The sequence below is a fragment of the Aedes albopictus genome, chromosome 2 (assembly GCF_035046485.1).
Source record: "Aedes albopictus strain Foshan chromosome 2, AalbF5, whole genome shotgun sequence".
NCBI lineage: Eukaryota > Metazoa > Arthropoda > Insecta > Diptera > Culicidae > Aedes > Aedes albopictus.
In genome coordinates, this window is record NC_085137.1 from 67,675,722 (window position 1) to 67,691,292 (window position 15,571).

Consider the following 15,571-nt stretch of genomic DNA (forward strand, 5'->3'; position numbering starts at 1 on the left):
GTATCGCGCCACTTGGGCGGTGGCTTCTATATTCGTCTGTTTTCCACTATAACTCAGTCAATTTTAAACCAATTGACTTGAAATGTTGTACACGGGTAGATACTATACCTATCTCACCACATTCCAAAAGTCCAAAAGTGTGTCAATTGGTCCAAATTTGACTGAGTTATAGTGGAAAACAGACGAATATAGAAGCCACTGCCCAAGTGGCGTGATTCCCTAGTACCTACTATTCGGTACATCACTACTAAAGACGACCTTACAGTTGACGTCGGAATACGTAGCTGTCAAAGTATGCAAATTTTTAGTGGAAGGTGAATATATGTAAAACGAAGCCACACCTCAAATTTTCAAGAGCACAAATCTGAGGAATCAAAAGACGGATTGCACTGAAAAGTTGATCTATTGGTGACCCGCTGGTGGTGACCAATCGATCAACTTTTCAGCGCAAACCAACCCACGGTTCTTCAGATTGGTGCTTTTGAAAATTCGAAGTGTGGCTTCGTTATATATTCACAGAACAGTACTTTTTTCTTTTTACTTTTAAATTAGTATCTATTCCATATTCTTCTAGATGGTACTATATGATTCAAGCTCTAGCGGGGCATATTAAGTTGGAATTACATTTGGAGGAAACAATTCTTCACTCAAAATCATAAGACAGTGTGCGAGATTATTACGTTGTTTTCTTTGCAGATCTTCAATCGTCTTTTGCTTAGGGTGGCCAAATTACACCGCTTTACCCTGGTGGGCGACACTATAGTCGCCTATACACTATAGAGCCGAAAAAAGACGAAAACACCTGGCAAAACCTGATAAAAAAGATCATAGAGATACAACAGAATGGATTGTTACAACACGCTGAATTGAATGGTACTTACCATTAATTCGATTGTTTAAAACGATAGCGTAACAACAGATCTTATGGTTTTCCACCATAGCATGTATTGTAAATGTCACTTTCACAATAGAAAATGGGGGTTGTTGTGTATCTTTACCATAAAAAAATCCAAATTTTCTGGAAAAAAATCAAGTCAACTACCATTCAACTTATGGTGTTTTTATTATTGAAATCTCTAGTGCCATTGATTTTATTGTACACGTATTGTAGTTCCAATACATCATTTTCAGCAGGAAAATACGTACACAATATAATTTGTTGTTGAATAGTCAAATTTATCATTATTCAATGGTAGTTTATGGTGATTTTATTGGAAATTTTTATCAGGGAAACCCTCAAAAGCTTTGCCGTCCTCCCAGTGGATACGCAGACTTTTTGTGGAATAATTCGTATTTTTTGTGTTGTGAAAACTTGTGGCGTCCCCTTGACTTTACCATGTGTAGGTCGCAGGTAATGGTAGGTACATAACAACAGAAAATAAATTGTCTCACCAACTATACTGAACACGGCTGAATGACAGGTGGCAAGAATATGAGAAAACATTACGAAATCAAGAAAAACCAGGACAAAAGGGAAAATAATTCGACATAAAATAAAACAAAAAACGTGTATCTTAACCGTATCAACAAGTACATTTACACAATATTACATTAGATCATAACTACATTTAAATAAACATTTAAAAAGTTGATCGTGATCTTGTTTACATTTTTTTACCTGCCCGCAGAGCAGAGGTCCTTAAAGCATAATATTTGATAAGTAGATTACCCTCTAATAACTCAAAAGAAAAACTTTACGAAACAAAAAAGCTCCAGTTTTGGGTACTATAATATGCGGCAATATACAAAAATAGGGGAAAATATATAAAAAATAAATATTTTGAGTACAAGAGGTTATTGGATTTGTCCTACACAAAAACAAGGAAAAAAAACCTGACGGCTGACTGACTTTTTTCTTTTCGTCTTACTGGTTGATGCTCGACCTTAGTCAATAAGATTGGCGTGCCCCTACCCTGTGCTAGTAACTTGTTTTCTTTTTTTTAATTTCCCGGTGTAGTCTCGCTGTATCACACTGTATAACTGTGTTTCCATCCATCCGTACTTGCATGTCTAGGGTTAAAATACAAAAAGGTTTTTTTTTTCGTTCCTTGTAAAATGGCACACATCTTTTTTTCTGGTTTTCGAAAGCCTGCGATGAATAAGAAAGGATTTTCATAGGATATCCTTCTCTTGAAATACAATTTTCAGCCGAATGTTTCAGATATTTGCCGGTGTAGGAGCACGTTCCGTTCCAAGCCAACACACTAAATAATCATCATTCACTTTTACATCACACGATTTCACTGTCAGTTCTCGTTTTTCTTCTTTTTTGCCGTAATTAACCATTCTAATAGTAAAATTGTTCCAATTTTTGTTTTTTGTTTTTTTCTTCTTTCGTTTCAGTTTTGCTAATTTTGTGTCCCGTTACTGACAGACTTACTCTTTCGGCATGTGTGTGTACGTGTGTTTGTGTTTTTTTTTTGTTTCCTATATCTTTTTTAGACTTTTTATCCTTTTTTGCAGAGTATACTATTTACTTTTTAATTAGTTTTTCTTCTTATAGAATATGTGTTTTTTATCATTCTTTTTATAAGATTAGTTTTTTTAGATTGAAGATCACTTACTAATAGTGCTACTACTACTGCTATCCGTTTGATTATTTATTGTTTGTGTTGATACAGATGTGGAGGCGTCTAGCGAGCTATTGTTACTACTACTACTGCTAATAAGAAGGTTGGATCCGTGCTGCTGCGGTTGGTGTGGTGCAGGAGGTTGCGGCGCTAGTGGCAGTGTCGTCGTCGAGGACGAGACTGAAGCAGATGTTAGCGACGAAGTAGAAGACGAAGACGAAGACGATGATGAAGAAGATGAAGACGAGGACGATGAAGAGGACGCCGAGGATGGCACCGCCGACAGTGGCGGTAGGGATGCTACCGAAACGGACGAGGGAGGTGATGTGGACGATACGGGAACGACGCTCGCGGCTGCTGCGACCAGGGCGGGATTGGGAATCGCGCCGGCAGCTATTGCCGCGGCCAGCTGCTGAGTCGCTGCTGCGTTGTAATCGAGTTTGTAGATCGAGTTTCGCGTCACGTCTTCCATGGACGCTTCCTGGCAGTCTAGCCCGGTGTGCTTTTGGGAACCACAGTTGAAGCAGGACAGAGCGGAGTACATTCCCGTTGGAGTGCCAGCACTCGGAGGATGCGGGGGAGGAACAGCAGCAACGACGGCAGGTGGCGTGTAGGCTGTGGGCACTTTTTGCTGTATTAGCAGGGGTTGTTGGACCTGCTGTTGTGGTGCTTGTGGTGGCGGGGGTTGTTGGGATGTACCAACTGACCGTAACGTTTGGGTACTGGTAGCTACCGGCGCGGTCGCTGTTGGCAGAAAGGCCAAGGGAGCGCCTCCACCTCCGACGGTTGCAACCTGCGTTGGGTAGGGATACAGAATCTCTCCGTTGTGTTGCATCGTGTGGTAAGCTGCTGGCGTTCGGAATGCAGTACCCGGCGGAAGGGTTGTGGCCGCATGGGTCGAAATCAGTGGTGCAGGTCGCGCTGCCAAATGCGCCGTATGATATGGTGGATAGGGAGCAGGAAACTGTGGCTGTGAGCCCAGAACTAGGTTCGCACCTCCGGCCGATTGCGTCGGGGCTCCTATCAGCAGAGCGTTTGACACTACGCTATTGTTATTTCCATTGCTAATATTCATAGTATTGTTATTATTATTACTATTACTAATTAAATTTTGTGTAGCTGATGTTACCATTATGTCGTTACTACCGCCGCCGACGAACTGTGGTGGCTGTGGCTGCTGCTGCGACTGCTGTTGCGCTACCACTGTCGGATTATATATCACAGAACTACCTAATTGCTGTTGTTGCTTCTGGTCCGGACGCCCGTTAATCCTGCCCAGATTCGACGACCTACTTCGGATCAATCCGCCAAGGTTGTTGTTGTTGCTCGCTGCTGGATTCGCCGTATTCAGACCGGGAGTTTCCGGCGGGGACATGTCCCCCGTCGAGCTGCCCGAATCGCTGCTGCTCTTTTGCGTCAGATCAATCAGACTTAGATTATTCATTGGATACGCAATTCCCAGGCCAGGGTTAGTGCCGTGGAAGTTCGACTGCTGTTGTTGTTGTTGATGTGCCTGCTGTTGCTGCTGATGGTGGTACTGAATCTGATTGACATAGCTCTGTTTGTTCGATTGGCGGGGCAGCGTGTTATGGCTAGGCCTATAACCATTGCGCAGCTGCTGCAGCTGAGTCATGGCCGTCGTTTGATCCAAGAGCAATGACTGAAAAACAAAACGAAAAATGTGTTAGTACCATTTCTAAGTGTTCGTAGTATTTTAACGTAACTACATTTTATAACAAATAAGCAGTAAATACTACGTATCTACTGAAGTCTGATTGCAAGTAACAGCATCGAAAATAGAAAGAGTCTCAACCTAAATCCACAATAATGCACCAGGTGCTGATAGTGTTTTTCTCACAGAACACGTTCCCCAGCTTTTGCACAATCCCTTGGCATTGAGAATGAGCTATGAATATTGATATGAAGCTTAAATAAGCGTACTTCCTCTCGAAAATTGGGTTTTGAAGTAATATGGTGACTTTTCGGTGCAACTGTTGATACAACTTTGCTGTACGAGAAAAGCAAAAGGATCAGAAAATAACGTAAAAGACAGTGTTTTCAATAGGTCTGAAGCAGATTCGTTGCGATTCATGCTGTTGGTGGCTAACAACAAGCGAGAAAATGGACGGGAATTTTCTCTTTGTTAACAGTAGATCCAAGATCATCGCATATTCGCCATTAGTACAACTGCCGCAGAGTTACATAACTATCAGCACGGATTATTTCATTTTCATTTTGCAGCAGTTGGTGGGGCAATAAGAGCGCAAGTCAATCCAATACCGAAGATCAAGGAGGGGTGATGGCCGTAATAGTCCGTGCGGACCACATGAAGACTATCGGAAGGGTAATGGTATAGGTTGAGGAAAGGGATTGGACTAGACTTGAGACTCAATAATGCAAATGCGGTAGACAGTGTGAAATTGGTTTCTGTAGGATTCTATAACATTCCCCAGAAAACCATTCCCCAGAATACCAATCCCCAGAATTCCATTCCCCAGAAAACCATTTCCCAGAATGTACCATTCCCCAGAATGTACCATTTCCCATAAATCCATTCCCTAGAAATCCATTCCCCAGAATGTACCATTCCCCAGAAAAGCTTAATATACTCTGCTAAAAAGTTTAATTCGATACACAAACAGTAAAATGTTGATCATGATGATACAGGGGATACTCAAAAAAAACTGGGATAAGTAAACTTTTCACTTTTCAAACAATGTTCAAATCGCTGTAACTTTTCGAAAAGGGCATCAAATATTCTCAAATTTTTACTGTAAGTTTATCATCTAGTTGTGTATCAGTGGTTCAATTTTGGAAAAGATCGGGCTATTCTACACGAAGTTATAAAGGTTCTAGAAAAAGGTTTAATTATTCGATAGCCAACTTTGAGCTGTTATATCTCCGGATTCAATGAACCGAATGCAATGAAATTTTGATCATTTATGACTAAAATAATGAACTTTGAAAAACAGTTCACTTAATTTGAAATTATTAATAAGAAAAAAAGTTATGGCGGTTTCATTTATTCTATGTGTTTTTAGTAAATTTATCTATTTTTCATATGCATACCATTATCTTTTCAATTTAATGCCAGTTATTTTGTTACTTCCTTTCAAAACATATTCATATTGAAGTCAACTAGAGGGAATTTAAATGAACTATAATTACTATCTCGAATTTTGAAACGATGATGAAGTTTTGGATAAATTGGTGGTATATTAGAAAAATAAACCAATCGTAATAATTTTCTTTCGTGTAAAGAAAGTTTAGTCAAAAGTTTTTGATAGCTCATTATATAAGTCATAAATGATCAAAATTTCATTGCATTCGGTTCATTGAATCCGGAGATATAACAGCTCAAAGTTGGCTATCAGATAATTATACCTTTTTCTAGAACCTTTATAACTTCGTGTAGAATGGCTCGATCTTATCCAAATTTTGACCACTGATACACAACTAGTTGATGAACTTACAGTAAAAATTTGAGAATATTTGATGCCCTTTTTGAAAAGTTACAACGAGTTGAACATTTCTTGAGAAGTGAAAATTTTACCTATCCCAGTTATTTTGAGTATCCCCTGTATGTTATACCCCGGACAGACATGTGATATGAGTATGATTCCTGTACAACGGTACGCAGTGTCAAGAAAATTCTAACAAGACTGACTTGAACTGAGAGAATTTTCAGTATGGCACTCATTTCAAGCGCAATTGTACAGTGATTCTTGTATCACATGTGTGTCATAAGTATTATAGGCAAGGATTTTAACATTATAGTGTTATTACGAGCAAATATCTATTTCTTATACGGTATACGTAACAAATTAAGGTAAAAATGTATACATACACTACCCGTCATAAGTACGGACTCACAAAAAGTATTGCAACAATATTGCATCACCCTGACTCACCTCGATATCTTCAAAACCTGAGGACTTACAAAGATGCTGTCTTCAGGAAAGTTATTCAGAAGACCAAAAGCAACAACTTTTCTGAAGGCGGCATTTTTGTACGTGTTCTGGTTTTAGAGATATTGAGGTGAGTCAGGGTGATGCAATATTGTTGCAATACTTTTTGTGAGTCCGTACTTATGACGGGTAGTGTACATACATATCCATAAAAATATTCTACAATGGTTCAAACGTTTAATTACCATTGTACACAGTTGCATGTTGATCTTTAAACCTATCTTGAAAGTTCACAAACTGTTAGTTGCGTTGCTATAAAATGTTTTGTTTTTGACAGATTTGTGAAAATTGTGCAGCACTTGTTTTACGATGAATAACGTTTTAAAAGTGATGTGCAAAATTTACAGAGAAAACGCATATTCTTCTGATGTTGTTTAGTGTACAAGATACTAAAGACTCAACTGACCACGTTTTTCTTTGCAAACGGTTGGAGGGATCCATCCCAATGGCTGTTCCTAATTATTCGCTTCAAAGGCTCTTCATTCATGCGGTATGAGAAGGGCTTTCATCATTATTCCAATACTATGGAATGGAATAGAAAAAGTGAACATATAAGCAGTTCTAATGCCAACAATTCTAAATATTTTTAATGAAGAAGGGAAAAAGTATCATTGTTTTCCTTTTGGCATTCAAAAACCCATCAATGTACCTTCTTTTTAAACAATATTCTTCTTAAAATTAAGGCAATTAGTATTTTTTTTTTAATTTATAACTGCTTACATTTTTAACATAGATTCTCCCTTCTTTTCTACATAGGCTGTTCTTTCGAATTGCACTTTTCAGGAAATTATGGGCATTATTACAACCACCGGTGTTAAATTGCTGTTATATTTATTATATATTTTTTTTCAAATTTCTAAACACCTGTGCTTGTGGTGCCGATTGTAACTAGCCTAAACATTGTAACTCGAAAGAACAGCCTATGTAGAAAAGAAGGGAAAATCTATGTTGAAAAAGTAAGCAGTTGTGATGCCGATAATTTCCTGAAAAGTGCAATTCGAAAGAACAGCCTATGCAGCAAAGAAGGAAAAGTCTATGTTGAAAATGAAAGCAGTTATAATTCCAATAATTGTACCAATTGCCTAAATTCTAAAAAAGCTTGTTTAAAAAAAGGAACAGTTTTGGGTTTATGAATGCCGCAGGGAAAACAATGTCACCACAGACAAACAGACGTAACACTTCGAACATTTTTCGATTTAAATTTTAGTCTCGGAAATAGGTTCGCTTAATTCTAAAAGGACTGAATTTGGCCAATCATCAACTAGGTGGCAGTAGTGAGCAAACGTCAAACTCAAACAAAAACTATGCGAGCGCCGCGAATTGGCAGTTTGTCAACTCTCAAATTTTCAAATAAACCGTTAAATCGATGTACGATGGCAATTATCAGAGTGTTACGTTTCCTTCTTCGTTAAAAAAAATGTTTGAATCGTTATAGGAATTGTTGGCATTACAACTGCTTATATGTATGTTTATCAAAAATTTTCCCTTCTTTTGCATAGGCTGTTCTTTCCAGTTGCACTTTTCAAGAAATTATCGGCATTGCAACTGCTTACTTTTATAACATAGATTCTCCCTTCTTTTTTGCATAGGCTGTTCTTTCGAATTGCACTTTTCGGGAAATTATGGGCATTACAGCCTCCACCGGTGTTAAAATTGCTGTTATATTTAATTCATATTTTTTCTAAATTTCTAAACACCTGTGCTTGTGGTGCCGATAATTACCTGAATAGTGTTACTTGAAAGAATAGCCTATGCAGAAAAGAAGGAAAAACTACGTAGAAAATGTAAGAAGTTTTGATGCCGATAATTTACTGAAAAGTACAATTCGAAAGAACAGCCTATGCAGAAAAGAAGGAAAAATGTATGTTGAAAAAGTAAGCAGTTGCGATGCCAATAATTATACCAATAGCCTAAATTGTAAAGGCAAATCATGCTTATTTCCGAAGTTTTTCTTGTCAAATAAGAATTTTTGGCAGTATGTTTCTTCCGGTGATTTTTTACGAATAAATATTTGATTTTTAGCTATTAATATAAACCATTCAGAATTAAAGCAATAGTTTTATTTTTTTCTGGGGAATGGTACATTCTGGGGAATGGAATTCTGGGGAATGGTACATTCTGGGGAATGGATTTCTGGGGAATGGTACATTCTGGGGAATGGGTTTCTGGGAAATGGTTTTCTGAGGAATGGTACATTCTGGGGAATGGAATTCTGGGGATTGGTTTTCTGGGGAATGGTTTTCTGGAGAATGTTATAGAATCTTCTGTAGTAAGGTTCATGTCGTATGTTAAGTCCTTGTGAATTTGTCAATTAGTTGCCTTAGATTCCCAAACTTAAGTAGCATTACTGTTTTACCTCATATCGAATATGTAGTCTCTACTCTATTAAAGTGTTACATCAAGTAGTTATGTTCATTATGTTAGTAATTGCTGGTCACCATGTTTTTGCGTCATTTATTGCAGATTAGTATTTATGAAAAGTAGTAATTTTCGTCCAAAATGTCCAGACTAATGGGGCACGTTCGGTGTAGTACTAGATTTGTAGTAATGAGCTGAATTTTAGTATGGTGAGAAGGTCAATTCTCCGTTTCTGCAATGAAATGGTACAAAAAGCGTGGGCATTATGATTCCTTGCCTAATTTGATGCTGTTTGAGCAAAACTTTGGATAACTATGTTGTTTATGTCGCAAGAAATGGAGAAAACAACAACACTATTGCCCAAAGTTTTGCTCAAACAGCATCAACTTAGGCAAGGAATCATAATACCCACGCTTTTTGTACCATTTCATTGCAGAAACGGAGAATTGACCTTCTCACCATACTAAAATTCAGCTCATTACTACAAATCTAGTACTTCACCGATCTGTCCTATTGGTCTCATTGATAACGCATTAGCTTCAAAACTAATAAACATTTGCATGCACCGAACAGAATTTGCTCCTAGATCCTCCCTGATAAAAAAGATCATAGAGATACAACAGAATGGATTGTTACAACACGCTGAATTGAATGGTACTTACCATTAATTCAATTGTTTAAAACGATAGAGTAACAACAGATCTTATGGTTTTCAACCATAGCATGTATTGTAAATGTCACTTTTATAATAGAAAATGGGGGTTGTTATGTATCTTTACCATAAAAAAATCCAAATTTTCTGGAAAAAAATCAAGTCAACTACCATTCAACTTATGGTGTTTTTATTATTGAAATCTCTAGTGCCATTGATTTTATTGTACACGTATTGAAGTTCCAATACACCATTTTCAGCAGGAAAATACGTACACAATATAATTTGTTGTTGAATAGTCAAATATATCATTATTTAATGGTAGGTTATGGTGATTTTATTGGAAATTTTTATCAGGGCTGGCAATATACGGCTGAATCTTCCTTGTCATACATAAGTTATGTTGTCCAGCTTAGTCAAAGAAGTAATCAGTTTTCGTCGAGTCGAGACGCATTGACGTCAACAAAACATCTTAAGTCGTTGATCACGTGTTAGCTTCGAAACTATAAGCTCAATTAAGTGTTGCAACTCGGGTCAGTAGTTAGTACGGACTTGACAAGATCAATGCAAGGCAATGAAATTGTCCGCGTGGAATTGTAGTACTGAATCAATTGCTCGACATGACCCTAAGTATCACATACGATTATACTAATGACTCATTAAAAGATTAAAATCTGTTACTCATCTGATCCAATGTTTGTCTTCAAAACCTTGTCATATTAAGAAAATGTATGCTTTTAAGGTAAGCTATCTCACCTTTAGTAATATTTTTTACTATTGACTGACTAAGGTTAGAATTTACAGAGAATGAGATCAATTATAGTAGTACAGCACCATATGAAATCACTCACATTGCGTTTTCAAAGAACGGCATTTTGTTCTTGTAACGAACGCGAATCAATCAATTTGCATTTCAAACTCAAGTTGTCATTTTCCTTAAGTTATACAGCGCACCGCATGGCATATTGTTAGTTGCAATATGCGCATAGTTGATAATTCTCTGCTACCCAAGACAATTACGTCATAAACTAATCTTCTACGAAGGACCAAGAAAGAGACCCATAAATTGTAATGAAAATAGTGACGCACCGATAGTGGCGGCGATAACAAAGTAGAGATAATAAGAAAGGGACCCAAAAGATAATGAGTCAAATCAGGTAGAATGTATTGTACATTCATTCATATATATAAGGCTTAGCATTAGTAATAAAGTTAGTTCTAGACCACAGTTCTACAGTGTATGTTTTCTACATCCGAAAACCGTAAAGCTCCGGCGTCACATTTTGGTGAACTACCAGAGAGGAAAGTACTCGCGACGTTGTGTTGAAATTGTGCAGTGATACCGGCGCGCGGAGATCAACTAGAATAAGTGGAAAGGACTCCGACAATATAAAAAAGTTGTCGTAATAAATAGCTACAGTGATTGATTTTGTAACGTGGTTTACTGTCGCCAGGAGTGCAGTCTGAGTGTTGTGCATTGTCACAAAATTTAACTGTTACAAATCTTGAGCCAATAGTGGCAAACATTCGAAAGTTGTGAATAGATATTCACGAATCGTGTCTAAATTACCTTGTGTGTTGAATATTAAAACCCAGAGTGGTAATTCAAGTGAAACTAGGACATTGGACATTTTTGAAAATAGTGAAACTGCAGTGTGTGAATTAACAAAAAGGTTTGGAAATACCTTTAGAAGCTGTCATCAGAAGTGAACGCGCAGATCCGGCAAAAGGAAGCAAGGAAGCAAAGTAGCAGCAAACAACCAGGTGAGAGTAAAGTGAACATTTGCGATGGCAAAATCAAAAGCTATGTTCCAATTCGTGGAAAATAAGAACGGAAACTGCCGTTTATGCAAGGAAGCTGACACCAAGGATAATATGGTGTCTTGTGACGATTGTGATAGGTGGTTCCACCTTAGTTGTGTGCACCTTAAGCATACGCCGTCACAAGAAGAGCGATTCCTTTGCGCCAAATGCGAATATCTGGAAATCGAACGAGCGACATTATTGGACGTAAAAGTGAAGTTTGATTTAGCGAACCAGCTAAATGAATCGCTGAAAATTCAACAAGATGTGGCAAACAGACGTCAGTCTGAAGGTTCTTTAAATGCGACGAGGCAAGCATTAATCAAGCTTCCAAAATTTAGTGGAGAGGCTCGTGAATGGCCGAAATTCAACAGCATTTTTAAGGACACATCTGCCGAAGGTAGATTTACCAATCTCGAAAATTTATCAAGATTGGAAGAAGCTCTGTATGGCCAAGCTGCCAAGAGCGTGTCAAATTTGATGATAGGGGCTGCTAATGTTCCTAGAATAATGCAACGGCTTGAAGAAATTTATGGGAGACCGGAGGCTATTTATCAGCAATTATTGAACGAGCTGATAAAAACATTGAATCAACCCAAACTCCATACTATCGATATTGCTAACGCATTGGACGATTTGGTTGTGACAATGGAAACATTGGCCAAGCCAGAATTCCTTCATGATTATCGGTTAATTACTGACATAGTATCAAAGCTACCATTTAGTATGCAGATAACATGGACAGAAGCGCTTCAAAGAAATGTCAGTCAGCCAACTCTCCATGATTTGAATAAGTGGCTGCAAACTCACGCAACGACATTACGGAGATTAGCACCACCTACAAGAAAGGAACAAAAGCCCAGAATCAATATTCATAACAATCCTTCAAAAATGCAGTGCAACATTTGTAAGCATGAGCATCAAACGTTCAAGTGCAACATATTGAAAAACCTCAATGTTGAGCAAAGGCAACAACGAATTCAACAATTGAAACTGTGTTTTTCTTGCCTGAACAAAGGACACGGTAGTAAGTTTTGCAGAAGCAAGCGAGAATGCAAAATAGACGGTTGCAAAGGAATGCACAATCGTTTATTGCATAAAGCAGCCGTCGAGAAACCCAAGGAAAATCAAAATCTGGAGAAGGACAAAACTAACAATAATCATCATGGAAGTCGAAAATCAACGGTATATTATCAAATAGTACCAGTAACGTTGCAGAATGGAAACCTCTCTTTGGAAACATTCGCTTTCCTTGATCCCGGCTCGTCATTAAGCCTTTTGGATCAATCGGTAGCGGATAAACTTGGGCTCCATGGACGGTCAGAACCACTGGAATTAACCTGGACGCAGAACGTTTCAAAGGAATCACCTAGCCGAAGAGTACAGCTGTGGATACGCGGACATGGAGGAAAAACTTATTCAATGAAGGATGTCAGGACCATCGAGGACATTGAACTTCCAACGCAAACATTGGATATTAAACACATGAAGAAGGAGTTCACTTATTTAGCTGATGTTCCAGTTCAGGGATACGTCAACGCCAAGCCCACGATTTTAATTGGTATGGAGCACGCTCATTTGTTGTTGACGACCGACAGAAGGATAAGTGACGAGAACTCGCCGATGGCAGCGCGTACCAAACTAGGATGGTTGATTTTCGGTAAGGTATATAGAGGTGAGCCTTCATATTCTTTTTGCATTAGAGAGCATGAAAGTACAGATTTAAGAGCAATTTTTGAAAATTATTGTTCTACTGAAAACTTTGGAGTCAACGTCGTTAATAAATTACCAAAATCAGCAGAAGTAGAAAGAGCTGAATCAATTATTAAAAATACAATTAAATATGAAAACGGACATTACTCAATAGGATTATTGTGGAAAACTGAAAGCATGAGTTTCCCTCCAAGTTTTAATAATGCTTTCAAACGTTTGGAAATATTGGAGAAGACATTAGCTAGGAAACCAGAGCTAAGAAAATGGGCAATTGAGTCATTTGAAGGATTTGTTAAAAAGGGTTATGCCCGTAAGCTTAGCCCACGTGAGCTACTACAGGAACATCCAAACACCTATTATTTGCCTCATTTTATTGTGACAAATAAAAACAAAGTCCCACCTAAATCAAGAATTGTTTTTGATGCAGCTGCAGCAGTAGAAGGAGTATCTTTTAACTCAGCACTGCTTTCCGGTCCTGACACAGTAAAATCTTTGTTCGGTGTTTTGCTAAGATTCAGAGAGTTCAAAATCGCTGTTACAGGGGATATACAAGAAATGTTTCAGCAAATAAAAATTGTTATGGAAGATCAGCCTGCACAAAGATACCTTTGGAGACAATGTGAGGCCGATAGGGATCCGAGCGTATATGTGATGGAATCAATGATTTTTGGATCAACGTGTTCTCCTGCTTGTGCTCAAGCAGTGAAAAATTATAATGCACAGCTTTTTAAGGATGATTTTCCAAAGGCTTCTGAGGCTTCTGAAAATAACTTTTATGTTGATGATTATTTGGATAGCTTTGATGAAATTAAAGAAGCATCTGAAGTTGTTCAGGGTGTTATAAATATTCAACAGTATGCTGGATTTCATCTAAGAAATTTTATTACAAATTCGCAACAGCTTGCCAACGTTATTCCTTCAGAAAGACTTCATGTTTCAGAAATAAAATGGTTCGAGAATAAAGAAATACCAACTGATAAAGTATTGGGTATCTATTGGAATACAACAACTGATTTGATCGAATTTCAATTAAAACTTGATCGATTGGAATTCACAAGGTTGATTACAAAGAGAGAAACTCTCTCGTTTGTAATGAGTATTTACGATCCCTTAGGGTTAATTTCGAACTTCACAATTCATGGTAGAATTCTTTTACAAAAATGGCATAAAGAATCTTCTGATTGGGATAGCCAGTTACCAGATAGTTTATCAAATTTTTGGAACTCTTGGATAGATATGCTTAAACTTGTCACCCATTTTAAGATTCCAAGATGTATGACCTTGAAAAATGCATTGTTTTATGAGTTGCATATGTTCGGAGATGCTTCGGAAAATGCTTTTGCTGCCGTTGTGTATCTGAGAAGTGTTACTGCAAATGGCACTGATGTGAATATAGTGTCAGCAAAGGCAAGAGTTTCACCGAATAAAATGTTATCCATACCACGTTTAGAGTTGCAAGCAGCAATATTAGGGATAAGATTGTTGAATACCGTAAAGAAAGAATTAAGAATTTCGATTTCAAAATGCGTCATGTGGTCAGACAGTCAAACTGTCCTAGCCTGGATTAATAGTCAGCATAGGCGGTATAAGCAATTCGTAGCTCATCGAGTTGCTGAAATCTTAGAAACAACTTCAATGGATCAATGGAGATATATAAAATCATCATTAAACCCTGCTGATGAAGGTACAAAAATTAAAAAGGGAGCATCATTATGGCTCAATGGACCATCGTTTTTAAGAAAATCAGAAAGTTATTGGCCAAACTGGACAGTAAGTATGGAAACTGATGAAGAGCTGAGAAACTATGTAAACATTCATCAAAGAATACATCCTTACTCTTTTATTCAGGACGATTATTTTTCGGACTGGTGGCGTTTGGTTAAGCGAACTCTAATAATAAAAAAGTTTACCGATTGGATTAAAAATAAAACAGATTTTGATCGTAGCACTAATTATGATGATGTAAAATGGGTTGAAAACGCGATATTCAAAAAAGCTCAATGGGATTGTTTCGCAGAGGAAGTAACATTACTGAAAGAAGGTAAAGAAATTGAAAAATCCAGCAACTTACGAAAATTGAGTCCAATGCTTGATAATCATGGAGTACTCAGAGCAAGAGGAAGATTGGAACACGCAAGAAGCATACCCGAATCAGCAAGAAAGCCAATTATATTACCATATGAACATAATATTTCTTTTTTAATTGTAAAGACATATCATGAACGGTATTTGCATCAGAATGACAATGTCGTGATTGCAGCTATTCTTCAAAAGTTTTGGATTATTAAACAAAGGTCACTTTTGAAAAAGGTCAAGAAATATTGCCAAGAATGCATTATTGCTAACGCAAAACCAGTACCACCCATGATGGCACCCTTACCAGATTATCGGACCGAATCTTTCTTGTATCCATTTACGCATACTGGAGTGGATTACTTTGGTCCATTTGAAGTTGCAGTAAAACGATCAAGAGAAAAACGTTGGGGTGTGATTTTTACATGTATGTC

General features: G+C 37.7%; 1 protein-coding gene across 3 annotated transcripts in view; it reads right to left on the reverse strand.

Moving 5' to 3' along the window:
* Window positions 1-1,510: 1,510 nt before the first annotated feature.
* LOC109423910 (rho GTPase-activating protein gacF) overlaps window positions 1,511-15,571 on the reverse strand; it is a 46,007-nt gene continuing 31,946 nt past the window's right edge. For all 3 annotated transcript variants that reach the window (XM_019698970.3, XM_019698971.3, XM_019698969.3), the window contains one exon: window positions 1,511-4,230. In XM_019698970.3, coding sequence (XP_019554515.3) covers window positions 2,557-4,230 — 1,674 coding nt within the window. In that variant the 3' untranslated portion in view covers window positions 1,511-2,556. The remainder of the gene's footprint in view (window positions 4,231-15,571) is intronic.